Source organism: Leptonychotes weddellii, chromosome 12 (genome assembly GCF_054177405.1).
Source record: "Leptonychotes weddellii isolate Sample4059 chromosome 12, ASM5417740v2, whole genome shotgun sequence".
Classification (NCBI taxonomy): domain Eukaryota; kingdom Metazoa; phylum Chordata; class Mammalia; order Carnivora; family Phocidae; genus Leptonychotes; species Leptonychotes weddellii.
The window spans coordinates 80864548-80878818 of record NC_138380.1 but is presented as its reverse complement, the minus strand read 5'-3'; the positions used below and the strand labels follow the sequence as shown (position 1 = coordinate 80878818).

Sequence of the window (14271 nt, the reverse complement as noted above, 5' to 3'; positions counted from 1 at the left end):
ATTTCTCAGGCATACTCTCAATAAATCACTTGTGTAAGAATCCTTATCTCAGGGCCTGCTTCTAGACAACTCAGCCTAAGCACTAGCATTTTCCTACATACATACACTTGTGCATATACAGACACAGACTCAGACCATAGAGGATTCTCTACTTCTAAGGGATCCAAATCATCCCCATGGTAAATTTTTCCCATTGACCCCGCACTGCTGTCAGGACGTGGCTCACCAGCTCTACTAAACAAGTTGGAAGTAATATCTTTCCAGGTTCCAAAAGGCCCTCAGAGGAATTGCACAATGGGTAGAGTTTCTGTTTGTGGCACTGAAAAATTTTGGGAACCAGTCATTGTAATGGTTGAAAAACACTGTGACTCTTCTTAATGCCACTGACTTAACTGTATACATCAGCGTGACTAAAATGGCCACTTTCATGTTATACATCTTTTACCCCAATAAAACACAGTTTTTAAAAAAAGGCCTCTTTGGACATTATGCACCCACATTCCAAGGTAGAAGAAAGGGCTTAGGAGAAAGTCTTAGGGGTAGATATATTTGTACATGCACTTACCTTGAAGGGATGCAAAGTACACATTTACATCAATTCTGTGAAATTCTTTGACAATCTAAAAATGTAAAAAAGAATTTGTAACAGTGAGGGACTTTATCTGCCCATAATTCAGTAGCATTCCATTACTTCCTCAGGAGAAACGTGAACACTTTCATGGTTAACCAGGATTTCGAGGAAAGTTGATTATTGGAGAACAGTTCGTTCTTGGAAAACCAGAGAGGTTTTCTCTGACCTACAATGATGGTAGGACGAGGGATGAAAAGGCCATGTCTCCAGAGGTGGCAGCATCTAGCACACAATAATAGCACAGTGCTGGACAGCACAGAGGCGCTTCAACAATATTTGCACAAGAAAGGGAAGAAAATACAGGAGGCTTCCTAACACAGCCCCTGCTGATTGGAGACAAGAGTATACATTTGTATCTTTGAATGGGAGACATGTAAGTATGGATATGTGGTCACTGGATGCCAAATGTAAAAAACTGACCTAAAAAGTCCTCTGTATTTTGACTCTATCATTGTGAATGTCCTGATTGTGATTTCTGTACTTTAGTATTGCAAGATGTTACCATGGGGAGAAATTGGGTAAGGGGTACATAGGCTCTCTCTGTATTATTTCTTACAACTCCATGTGAATCTACAATTATCTCAAAATAAAAAATTTAATGAAAAAGATCTAGATACAGCCAAAGCAATCTTGAGAAATAAGAACAAAGCTGGATGTATCACAATCCCAGATTTCGAGATATACTACAAAGCTCTAGTAATCAAAACAGTATAGTACAGGCGAAAAAACAGACATATAGATCAATGGAACAGGATAGAAACTCCAGAAATAAACCCACACTTATATGGTCAACTAACTTACGACAAAAGAGGCAAGAATACACAATGGGGAAAAGACAGTCTCTTCAAAAGTGGTGTTGTGAAAACTGGACAGCTACATGCAAAAGAATGCAAGTGGGCCACTTTTTTACACCATACACAAAAATAAACTCAAAATGGATTAAAGGTCTAACTGTGAGACCTGAAACCATAAAAATCCTAGAAGAAAATATAGGCAGTAACTTCTTTGACATCGGCCATAGAAATATTTTTCTAAATATGACTCCTCAGGCAAGGGAAACAAAAGCATAATGTAACTATTAGGACTTCCTTAAAATAAAAAGCTTTTGCACAGCAAAGGGAACTATCAACAAAACAAAAACCATCAAAAAAACAAAAACAAAACAGAACAAAAAACCCAAACCTAGCAACCTACTGAATGGGAGAAGATATTCACAAATGATATACCCAATAAGGGGTTAATATCCAAAATATATAAAGAGTTTATAGAACTCAACACCCCCACACCCCCAATAATCTCATTAAAAATGGACAAAGGACTTGAATAGATATTTTTCCAAAGAAGACCTATAAATGGCCAACAGACACCTGAAAAGATGCTCAACATCACTCATCATGGTAAATGCAAATCAAAACCACAATGAGGTATCACCTTGTCAGAATGGCTAGTATCAAAAAGACAAGAAATAAGAAGAGTTGGCAAGAACATGGAGAAAAAGGAACCCTTGCGTGCTGTTGGTGGGAATGTAAACTGGTGCAGCCACTGTGGAAAACAGTATGGAGGTTCCTAAAAAAATTAAAAATAGAAATAACATATGATCCAGTAATTCCACTACTGGGTATTTATTCACCCAAAGAAAATAAAAACACTAATTCAAAAAGATATATGCACCCCTCTGTTAGTATTTTAGCATTACTTACAATAGCCAAGATATGGAAGCAACCCAAGTGTCCATCAATAGATGAATGAGTAAGGAAGTAGTGTGGACACACACACACACACACACACACACACAAATATTACTGAGCCATAAAAAAGAATGAGATCTTGCCATTTACAACAACATGATGGACCAACAGACACATAAAAAGATGTTCAACATCACTCATAAGACTAAGTGAAATAAGTTACTCAGAGAAAGACAAATACCATATGATTTCATTCATATGTGGAATTTAAGAAACAAAACAAATGAACAAACAAACAAAAACAAAAAACCTGAGAGTCTTTTTTTTTTTTACCCCAGAGTCTCAAATCCAGAGAACTGATGGTAGGGGATGGGTGAAATAGGTGATGGGGATGAAGAGCACACTTACCGTGATGAGCACTGGGTAATGTATAGAATTGTTGAATCATTATATTGTTTATCTGAGACCAATATAGCACTGTATGTTAATTATACTTCAATAAAAATATACAAATTAGTAAAAAATTTAAAACAAAAAACCAAGACACAAGAACTATGGGCAATAATAAAACAGAACTTGACATTTCTGGGGGAAAAAAATCAAGACCTCTACACAAGTATAATGTTTGGAGATATAATTGCCCTTACAGGATTTGAAAGAACTATTTGTTAGGTGTGGAAAATATTCTGGAATTAAATAAGTTACGACTCTCCCCAAAAGTAATTCATTAAACCCTTGGACCAATACAATCTACAATGGAGCTGAGCCACAGATGAGAGTGAAATGCACAATGAAGAACAAGATTTATGTCTTCATTTCTGTTCTCAAATGAGTACTGTAATAGCCAGGCTTTCTAAAAGAACTGGAGTAGAAACTGCCAGCATATTCTTGAGCTCTTCTGTCAAGTATAATCACTTTTCTACCTTACCAGCCTTGTACCCACACCGCAGAATCATTGCCTGCCCTTGCCGAGGTAGCCAGGAAGCCCCGATTAAGCTAAACCCCAGTTAGGGGTCATTGCCATACTTTTTTAATAGACTTAATTTTTTTTAAAATTTTAATTCCAGTGTAGTTAACATACAGTGTTATATTAGTTTCAGGTGTACACTATAGTGATTCAACTGTTCAATATATTACCCAATGCTCATCCTGATAAGTGTACTCTTAATCCCCTTCACCTACTGGGGTCATTTCCACTTATTACATCTGATTGTCGGTGCCTTGAACCTGTTTTTCTCCCTGGCCCTCTTAATACCTACCTGAAGCTTCACCTAAATTTGACCCCTCTAGTCAAGTTGACACACTGGTTAGTCTATTTGGGAGCACTTCATACAGTTGGTTTTAAAAGGTTACTTAATGTTTGCTTCCCCTCTAGACTGTTTAGTCCCCTCATAACAAACCCTGTAAAGTAGGTACCATCATTACCCCCATATTGCAGATGAAGAAATTGAGGTACAGACAGATTAAGCGACTTGTCCATGGTCACACTGCTAGTAAGTAGTGGAGCCGGGATTCAACCCCCCGTGTGGCCTCACAGACCATGCTTTAAAATATTGCATTTTATTGCAAAAGCATTCCTCTAGAAAAATTACAGATCCAACAATTGTCCCTTTGCAAGACCAGGTAACCCCTATCATGTTACTACTGCCAAAGCTCCAAATCTATAATCCAAAGCACCAAAACCTTACCATTCGCAGTGATCTCACTCCAACAACATCCAAAAAAGACACAGCTCCACAGTCAAGCACGAGGCTATGGATTGGCACTTTGGGAACATTCACTTTGACTGGAAGCTCAGAGTTCCAATCCACTTGAATCTCTATTTCCTTAGTTGGGATATCAAGGTCTTCTGAATCTTCAATATCTTCGTCAGGCTCAAAAGCATTATTTGATGAACCAGCATCCCTTATAATGCCATTCTAAACAAAGAAAACACTGCCAACTTAAGTGCCAATGACTGGGGGACATCTTTTAATGATTCATCTCAAATTACTTAAAAGTCCTATACACTGTTCCTTGGCAAGCAAAACATCAAAGGGGTGAACTCTAAAGGAATGAGATTTACCTCAGTCCAAACTGTGATGTTCCCTAGGAAGAAAAATGGAAGAGCAGAGGAGCCAGGAAACTCTTGATTTCTGGAAGATTGTGGAACTTGGCCAAGAGATACATTGGCAGGAGAGTCTGAATAAAAGGTAATAGATCTAAAAGTTTATGAACTTAACTGTCTTCTATTGTGAGTAATTTTCTGGTATCAAATTAGCACTAATTTTGTTCCCTTCAGTAAAAATAAGGTTTATTTCTCGATGGAAAAAAAAAAATCACACCCTGAAAAATCACACCCTGCATTTCCAGAGAGTTCTGCTGATTTTCAAATTCTCTCCCATTCCCTCTTGCCTACAAGAACAACTCCACTGTCTCCTTGTACATATCTGGGTACCAATGGGAATAAATCTAATTTTGACTATCTGCTTTCATTTCCATCTGAACAGGGAAAGAATTTAACAAGGAAAAGAAAGATGTCACCTCACCTTTGTTGCTCTTAATTGTCCTTTTTTGATGAGTTTCTGTATTTTCCTCAGTGCTTTCAACCTCTTATTATATACTCTAATGGCATCAAATCCAACCTTTGGAAAGAAATGTCAAATTACTTAAAACGTCTGGTTCCTAATGCTCATTAATGGCAATTGTTATCTGGAAAGGTTATCTCTCAAGTGGTATCATTCCTTGAGACATCCCGTGGAAAAAGAAATTCTAAGGTCTGGTGGAGGTCTCCCCTATCAGCTCTACCCCACCTACCCAGAGACTCAGGAAAGATATTCTCATACTAAAGGCTCTAAGCCGGTAAAAAACAAAAACAAAAACAAACAAAAAACAGCAAAGAATAACCTCTTTAGCTTTAAGTCTGTGTTAACAAATTTCCTTGACATCACAGAGCCCTTTTGTTATTGCAAAATCACATAGGACCATTCCTGTGAACGAGTTTGCTCTGGACCTCACTCAGAAAACACTGATGTAGAGACTTAGCATCAGAGCTTGGCACGGCATTCAAGACCACAATTTCCTGCTGACATATTCCACTTAGACTTTTTACCCTTTACTCCAACTGGGCAAATATCCCCCCTCCCCCAGCCCAAAGATGTGTACCTACCTTTGACTCTCAGCTCACAGAGTTCCCAAACACCTGGCATAACCCTTCTTCTGCCCAACTGTCACGCCCAGCCTGATCTGTTTAACTGCCTGGGAGTGCTCCCTTCTGGAAACTCTTCACATGTACTGTGTATACTACTTATTTGGAACTCAAATTCTGCCGGGAGACATCTTCTACTGTTTTTGTCTTCCATAGTTATTGCTACCTGGATTTGAACACATATGGTATTGTTGGTGTTTTCCTATCCCCCAATAGATTGTAAGTTACTGGGATGTTATAATTCTTAACGCCCCATACAAATGGAATAGGGTGTAGGGCCTTAGCCCCGTTTGAGCCAATAAATACCTGTAGAATGAATGAAGTCGCAAAGGAGGTTAGAAACCAAATTTCTAGGGATAAAATACTCACTGTGGACTTGATACATTTTTTAAAACCATCAACGTTGCCATAAAAAATAGGACTAGAAAATCTAAGAATCTTCACTCCTTCGAGTTCTTCAATCTAGCATTAAAAAAAAAGTGTGAGGTTAAATAATCTTGGGCTTCAAACATTTTGATTCAATTTCTGGCTTTGGGGGGCACCTGGGTAGCTCAGTCGGTGAAGCATCTGACTCTTGGTTTCAGCTCAGGCCACGATCACGGGGTCCTGGGATGGAGCTCCACCCCCCACCCCTTGGGCTCCGTGCTCAGTGCAGAGTCTGATTGTCCCTCTCCCTCCCCCTCTGCTCCCCGCCTTGCTCTCTCTCTCTCAAATAAATAAATAAAATCTTTAAAAAAAATTCTGGCCTTTCCGCTAGGAGGAGAGTTACGGTTGTTCAAAGGAGCTGGGCAGTAGCACCCACCTCTCCCTGAATAGGGGCTTCCCCCACTTAGAGGCCACAGGTTACTCAAACTGCTGGAACTTTACCAACCCAGAGAGGGTCAAGTTAGGAAGGGCAATTACTCAACCCTCTGATTTCCAGATGGAGAAACTGAGGCTGAGAACAGTGACATGATTTTGCCTCAAGTTCATACCACTGTCCGCCCCCCTTTGTTCTTTGACTACAGTTCTTTACAAATAGAAAGAAAAAAAAAGGTAGCACACTGGGGATCTGCAAGAACTGAGGCCTAGGATGTCATCTGCTTGTTCTTACCCTGACAGAGTGGCCAGACCAAAAATAAAGCTTACAGAATCCTAGACTTTTCTAGTCTTTCGGAATTCTAGCAATTTCAGTCCAGCCCCTGAGATGAGCAAGCAGGTGCTGGGAGGCTGAGCAACACAGGCAGAGTCTCCCCAGGGTGGAGCCTAGAACTGTAAACTCCCAAACTCAGCCCATGGTTCCCTGAGCCAAAAGGTTCTCTACCATCATGGTTAGCTCTGGTCAGCACTTGGCTCAACATAACTGAGAAAGATTGTGGAAATAAATTAAATAGCAGCTAATGGAATTCCAGAGTCAGTGTCCAACATTCTTTATACTCAATTGTTTTTTTCTGCATTTTCTTTCTCTGCTTTTTCCCCTGGTGACCACTAAGCTACTTTATTTGCACGGAACAAAAGCCCATCAGTGGGCTGTGTCTTTCCTTTGTTTTTTCATTTCCGGTATTATATATTATTTCTTCCAAGATTAGAGCAACATGTCAAAGAAGGTTCCTTGTGACAGAGAACTTAAAAGTCTCGTGTTAGAATTAAATGAAAATCACCTTATCATGATTTCAGGTAATTTCAAAGAGGAGAAGGATTAGATAGTAGATAAATAGAATTTTGAGGCAACTTCTGGAAATCATCAAATTGCCTATTTAAAAAAAATTCCTCTTACAATGGTTTTACATGAAAAGAACATTCAAACTAGCATGGACACAATTCATCCAAACCACACGTATCAGAAGGTACATTGGGTCAAAGTTTTCATGACACCCCAGTGGACTTCTAGACGTTCCTGGCAGAAGCCTCCCCCTTAGCTACCTTCTACCTGATACACTAAAAAAGAAATACACTGCCCCTGAAAATCCAGGCCAGAAAACCCACATTCAGCAAACGTCTCACAAAGGCACTTACATTTTTGTAACTCTTGGTACTTTTGTAAATGTCTGTGCTAGGAATGCTTCCAAGGCCATTCCATGAGGGACTAGAAGAAGAAAAATTAGGTCAGGATTTTTTGGAACAGGCCTCCTTTGGAATAAAACATTAGAAGAAATAACAGATAGGAAAGAGCCCGTCGTTCTGGTGTTTTTGGCCCGTGTCTTCATTACAGATGACATCTTCCTGCAGGTAACTCTGAAATGAACAGCTGGTGTTTGTGTGGGCCCTGGGAGAAGGAGGACTTTCCTGAGGGCTGACAGAAGTCATGAGCATCCCACTTCCATGTGTATAACACTTTAGAGGACAAGCAAAGAGCTTTCATACATGGTGAATTTTATCTAAGTGCCACCATCCTTCTGGAAGGTCAGCGGTCCTATCTTCATTTTTATGGCTAAGCTGAGGGTCAGGTAAGGTCAAAAAGGCCCCAGAGGTAAGGAGCAGGGCAGCCTTTATGTTTGAAGCAGGGGTCCTCACTGCCTGGCACAGTGCCTGGAACTTACTGGTGAGGTATAGCAACTTTCTGGGGAAGTATGGCGAGTCTTCAGGGATCAAATTAGTCTCAGTTGATAGAAATGGGAGCCTGGGGGGACCAGGAGGAAATTCTTCCATCAACCAGACTGTTGGTTTCCTGCTCCTCATGTAATCAAATAAATCCCGTGATTCTTCAAGTGTGACTGGGGACAGATGCTAAATACAATTCCTGAAGAAAGAGTATCTGTTTGGGGTACTCTCAGCAACGTGTTCCCCAGATCAACCATATAATTACTGGCAATGAAACACTGTGGAGGATACTGCTTTCGCTTGGCTAAAAGCCTAGTTACCAAATCAGCCGCTAAAATGTGCCACTGCTTTATCCTCGGCTTATTGGGCTATGCTGGATTTTCACGTAACGCTCATAAGCTATGTCGTCTCTCTCCTCAAAACTTTCTCACCCAACCACACCCTCACAAGACCAAGAGAGCATGAGAAGCAGCATCTTCCAAGGCCAGGTTCGGAGTTACTTCCCAGAAGCAAATTGGGCACGTTGGGAGCTTGGGAACTCTCTCAGCCCGTGGGCAACCACGGAAGGATGCAGAGGCAGTGAACACAAGCTTTTGGGAAGACTCCAGTGTGCCGGGGTAGGGAAGGAGGAGGAGAAGGGGAACTGGCCAGTGGAATGAGAAGCGTGGGCTTATGCAAAGCGGGAGGGGTCTCGGCTGATCTTTTTCCCGGTTTCTTATTCCTGTGCAGCCCAAGCACAGGCAGAGAAGAGGCCAGAAGTCTGGGAAGCTAACAGAGGTTTTGAGGAGAGAGACAGGCTCTGTTCGCCTCTCTGTTGGGACAACTTCATAGACCCAGGAAGGCACATACCGAAAGCCTCTCAAGAGTCAAAACAGAAGCAACAAAACACCAGACACTCAGGCTCCCTCACAGATTGTTCTCGGTGACGTCAAGCCATGTCTTTGCTGCCTTCCCTCTTCGTGTGACCTAATGACGCCTACCTCATATGATCATGTGGCCTATGGGGTGCATGCTTCATTTGGCCAATCTGAAGGATAGCTAGCTACAATCAACGCTTTCAAAGTCTCCTGTTCGGCGTTACTAGCTTCAGGAGAAAATGGCCTGTAGTCTATTTAGCAGCTACCTTGTCCCAAGCCTCGGGCCCAGTGCCCCACACACTGCATCTCATTTGCAGAAGGAACCGCATGGCTACCTTGGTCCTTTGCTGTGTCACGAATTTCTGAGTCTTATAACCACCAAAAGGAGAGCGTAGCAAAAGAGCCCGTGACTAAGTGCACAGATTTGGGGATGAGATACACCCGGGTTCAAATCCTGACTCCGTGACTTACTAGCTGTGTGATCTTGGGGAAGGTTCTTAACCTTTCCGAGCTTCGATTTGCTTCCCTGTAGAATGAGAATAATAAAACCTATTCATGGGATTTTTTTCGAAGACTAAATATAATAACATGTGTCAAGCACTAGGGGCTTAATTCACAGAAGCCCTCAATATACAGTAACTATTATGAAAGGGAGTGGCTTCCCTATATTTTATCAAAATGGTATAAGAAATCACAGAGTGTGTGGTCCTGTTTGTGGGAAATCTGGGTCTTACATTACTCACAATTGAACTCTCAGGACCACAGTGAGCAGTCCAAACATGAGGCCAGCCAGTAAACCGAGGTCCAGCCCCAGAATGATGGATGCTATGCACGTAAACACCCAGATAACCTAGGACAAAATGGAAATGGGAAGAATTGCATTAATCTGCCAGGTGCCATCAAGTGAGAGACTACCTGTGGAAACAAGATCAATTGTCCATGAACAAATTTCAGCCTTTTTTTTTTTTTAATATTCTGACTTCATTTCATGTTTAAGTGGAAGTGGAAATTGACCTTTCTGATAAAGACCAATTGTCCCATTTCAATGTGTTTTCATATAATTTTTAAATAGGGAAAATATGAACATAGTTCAAAGTGGAATTAATATAAAAAAGGTCTACAGTGGGAAGTCTTGCTTCCAACCCTTTCCCCTCTCCATCCATCCAACCCCCCTCCCTACTTGTGTTCTCTTCTATTTCCATGTGTGTCTGTGTGCACACGCATGTGCGCGCTTTTCACCAGCATTGCTTTTTGCAAATACGACTGAACAGCAGTATTTTATTTTCCTATCTTTTAATGTATTGTACACACTATGCCATGCTGCACTGGTCTCTTTTTCACTTCACAATGTGTCTTGGAGAACTTTTCCATATCAATCAATAGTTTTCTCCTTCTTTTTGTTTGTCCTGATTTAAATGAGAGCGGGACTCTGAAGGACTTAGCTTGTGGTTGTTACAGTTCCTCAGACCCGTTGCAAAGTTTACTTTGGTCAGTTATACTCACTAGGGTTTTGTATTTTGGTTTTACCTTGTTTTGTGTTTTGTTTGTCCTTCTATACTACAGAGGTGTTTTTTTTTTTTAATTGTTTCTTTAATTTGGTTGGTTGGTTTGGTTGGTTTGTTTGGTGCTTAATTTGTTTGTATGGGATTCTTCCTGGATGGAAATAGATCTCCCCAGAGATACAGGACCTTCACAAAACTTGGTCCACGTGGCAGGCTTCAGAGCCTTGGCTTATCCACAGAATTCTAATTTCTGCTCTGGGAATCCCAAAATGCAAGTGAGATTTAGGATATAATGATGTGGCCGGAAGCATATAAGAACCAAATCTTGGGGTGCCTGGGTGGCTCAGTCAGTTAAGCGTCTGCCTTCGGCTTAGGTCATGATCGTGGGGTCCCTGCTCAGCGGGGAGCCTGCTTCTCCCTCTCCCACTGCCTGCCGCACCCCCTGCTTGTGCGCTCTCTGTCAAATAAATAAATAACATCTTAAAAAAAAAAAGAACCAAATCTTATTTCAGACAAAAACGGGTGGTAAGTGACTTACAGCATCGATCTTATTCTGTCTCCACAGACGAGGAATGTCACACACCTGCAAGAACATCCCTTTCAGGTTGGCAATGACAACGGCGGCCAAGACCGACTGCCAGGAGAGACAGGGAAGGCTGTGTTATTCGGGGGAATGGCTTTCCATGTGACGAGTTTTAAATCTCCTGTTATTTCTCTGGTGGCAGAGCAGTGAAGCGAGATTACGCAATCAGCGTGCCCAGAAGCAGGGCTATACCTTCTGCAAGGGTTCCAGCAGCTTCCCCAGGGCAACAATGGCGATCATCACAATCCCAGCCGAGATGATGCCGGCAATCTGAAAGACACACACCTCCCGTGAGCAGGGCTCATCCTCCTCTCGTGTCTTCCAGCTTGCTGGATGCGGGCAGGAGAGTCTGTTCGTGGGGGCACCTGACGCTTCCCTACTCCCCCGCTCTGCTCAATACTGTCGAGAGAAATGAGAATTATTTCCTAAAACTACACAACAGAAGGAAAAATGGGAAACATACCTAGGGGAGCTACGGCAGAGGAATTAAAGAAAACAGGAGACCAAGCCTGCTAAGGGAAAGCCAGTGGGACCTGGATTTCATCGGGATGTATTACAGACCCAGAGCTTTGGTGTCCGCTGGGGAGGCCAGACTTGCAATCCTTTGCCATAGCGGGGAACCTGGGCCACCCCCTCCCCCCCAACAGCAAATCACCAAATGTTCTTGGGAAATACATTCTCACGGCACACGTCGGACTCTCCCGCCTTAGGGAACCAGCAGCAATAATGGCAACTCGGACAACACTTCGTACTTACGGCACAGGACTCCCACAAAAGTCTCGGGTGAAATAAGTGCACCAGTCCTGCTGCAGATTCAAAATGCTACATGAGCATGATGACACGCGGGACCGCGTCCCCGGCTCCTCTGAGCGTCCGCAGACGCAGGCTCAGAGCGTGGCCCCAGGATGATGGGGCCAGTGCAGGGGTTAAAGGACCTTCAGAACCTGTACCTTCGCGGGCCAAAAAGCTCTCCTAAGATCGTAAATAGTTAGGAGAGAGGCTGAGGGGGTGGGGCTGTTCTCTGGCGCCATTAGCTCACCAGTGAACTCGGCTGAGACAGCTGGAGCATGGCCGAGGTGAAGATCGGACACTCTGAAACAGAGGAGCCAAGGAGACAGAGCACCAGAAGCAAAGCGATGGGAGAAGCAACAGGGAAGACGGGCCTGGGCACAAGGGCCGCCTGCCCCAAGAGTCGGAAGAGAGACAGATAAAGCCAACATCAATAGAAATTCCGGAAGCTTCAGGAAATTTCAAAGTCACAGTCTTTCCACCTGGCAAATGGATCATTCAACGTTCCAATTATGGTTAGACCAGCCCGAGGCAACATTACATATCTGATGGACTAAACACTTTGCTTTGTACTTCCAGAGCTCTTTTTTAGGCTCTTTGCGCCCGTTAGCACCACACCTCCAGGACGCTTGTGCCTCGGTGCCTTTCCCTCCCCTATCGGGGCAGAAAAACTAATATCCTCCCTCCCGCCTGCCTGCCTGCCTGCCTTCCTTCCTTCCTTCTTTCCTTCCTTCCTCACAATTGCTTAACCAACATTGGTTGCCTATCACGAGCCATTTGCATCTTGCTGTGGATGCGGGGCTCTGCAAGTTGCTGCAAGAAATGGAGATCTGTGGACAGAGACCACAGCCAGCTGCCCAGCTCATGCCAGGAGAATGGCCACCTACTCGCCAACTACACGTAACCGTAAGCTGCCAATGATGTGGACCGAGATGAATTTTGGTCACTCTGTTAAAATCTGTAAGGGATCCATTACTTGTACTTACTTTATAAGGCTGGATTGTGGGAATTGCTGTAGATTTTATGTCTATGAGCACATTCACTAGGTAATTAATGATTCTTCTATAAGTGAGAAGGTAATCAGAGCTGAGAATAGTTTGTAATCAGAATTAGTTTTTTTTTTTTAAAGATTTTATTTATTTATTTGAGAGAGAGAGAATGAGAGAGAGCACGTGAGAAGGGGGAGGGTCAGAGGGAGAAGCAGACTCCCTGCCGAGCAGGGAGCCTGATGCGGGACTCGATCCAGGGACTCCAGGATCATGACCTGAGCCGAAGGCAGTCGCTTAACCAACTGAGCCACCCAGGCGTCCCCAGAATTAGTTTTTGGTGAGTCGGTAGGAGTCAGGTGGGGCGAGAGAAAGAACAGGTTGTAACGTTAAGCTCTGCTACAATCTGAGGATGTGCTGCAAACCGTTAATGAGCACTGACCCCCATTACTGCGTTCATTCATTCGGGAACCATTGCTTTCTGATGTCTCAGGCACAACATCTGTACCCTGGGACTACGAGGCTCCTCAGGAACAATCAGCATTTACGAGTATGAGCCAGGGCTTTACAGATGTTTTTATTCAATCCTCACAACATCCCTTTGAGGGGGATACAATTAACATTCCCATTGTACAGATGCTGAGACTGAGGCCCCAAGAGAAGAGAAAACACGAGAAGCCACACAACAAGGGAAGACCTGCCGGTTTCTGTGGTCATGAGTCCCTGGATTTCAGTCCAGGCACTTAGACTTTTAACCCCAGAACTTAGTATACATTTCAGTAATTAAATATCAAGCCACTTCTGTACTTTCTTCATTCTTCACTACTGACATCCTGGCACCCTTCATTCCTAAATATAATACATGCCTGTGTGTGGTGGTGGGTATTAGCTTACCAGAACACCATTATCCCCTCAAAGGAATCGCTTTATACAGGCATTCTTCCTGGGGCGGCTGGCCCGTGCCTCCTTTGAGCCTGGAGGCCACAGCAGGAGAGTGGACATCACCGGTCGGGGACCCACCTGCACCCGCATCCAGCCCCGTGCCCTGGAGAGTCTGTCAACACCCCATCTTCGATGAAAGCAGCGGAAACTCTCATGCTGACAGCCACCATTGGAACACGGGGGCAGCTCTGGAAATCACCTCTGACCTCTCCCCCTGGACCACAGACCCCTGGCTCAGCCTCCTGGTACAGGCCGTATTGTCTTCCCTGCTCCCTCAGAGCTAGAAAGGCCTGCCCGCCCCCCCCCAAAAAAGGAAGTTCAATTTTAAAAAGAAAAATTCTGAAAATTAAAATTAAATGTTGTTCAACAGGAGCCAAGAAATTGGAAGAGGCCCATTCTTCCAATCCCCCCACACAGAGATCCATTATAAATGGGAGAGGAGCATCACGTGCGCCCTGGGGACAATTAAAGCTCCCCCTGGACAAGCCACTGCAGGGAGTCACTAGTTTTCTCAATTATCTCTTGTACACTTAAGTCTCTGCCTTACTAAAGCCCTATCTGCAGACTGTTTGTGTGTTGTAGTGCT

The 14271-nt window shown here is 43.3% G+C and overlaps 1 protein-coding gene across 8 annotated transcripts in view; it reads right to left on the bottom strand.

The window, feature by feature from the left end:
* The window catches only part of SLC26A4 (solute carrier family 26 member 4), a 71669-nt gene that overhangs the window by 8675 nt on the left and 48723 nt on the right, over positions 1-14271 (bottom strand). For 6 of the 8 annotated variants that reach the window (XM_081800699.1, XM_081800703.1, XM_081800697.1 and 3 more), the window contains 8 exons: positions 11161-11238; positions 10924-11019; positions 9627-9733; positions 7502-7571; positions 5876-5968; positions 4848-4943; positions 4008-4238; positions 566-620 (listed from right to left, as the gene is read on the bottom strand). In XM_081800699.1, coding sequence (XP_081656825.1) covers positions 566-620; positions 4008-4238; positions 4848-4943; positions 5876-5968; positions 7502-7571; positions 9627-9733; positions 10924-11019; positions 11161-11238 — 826 coding nt within the window. Of the gene's footprint in view, positions 1-565; positions 621-4007; positions 4239-4384; positions 4501-4847; positions 4944-5875; positions 5969-7501; positions 7572-9626; positions 9734-10923; positions 11020-11160; positions 11239-14271 lie in introns of those variants that run through there. The other 2 variants (XM_081800702.1, XM_081800704.1) reach the window with 2 other exon arrangements.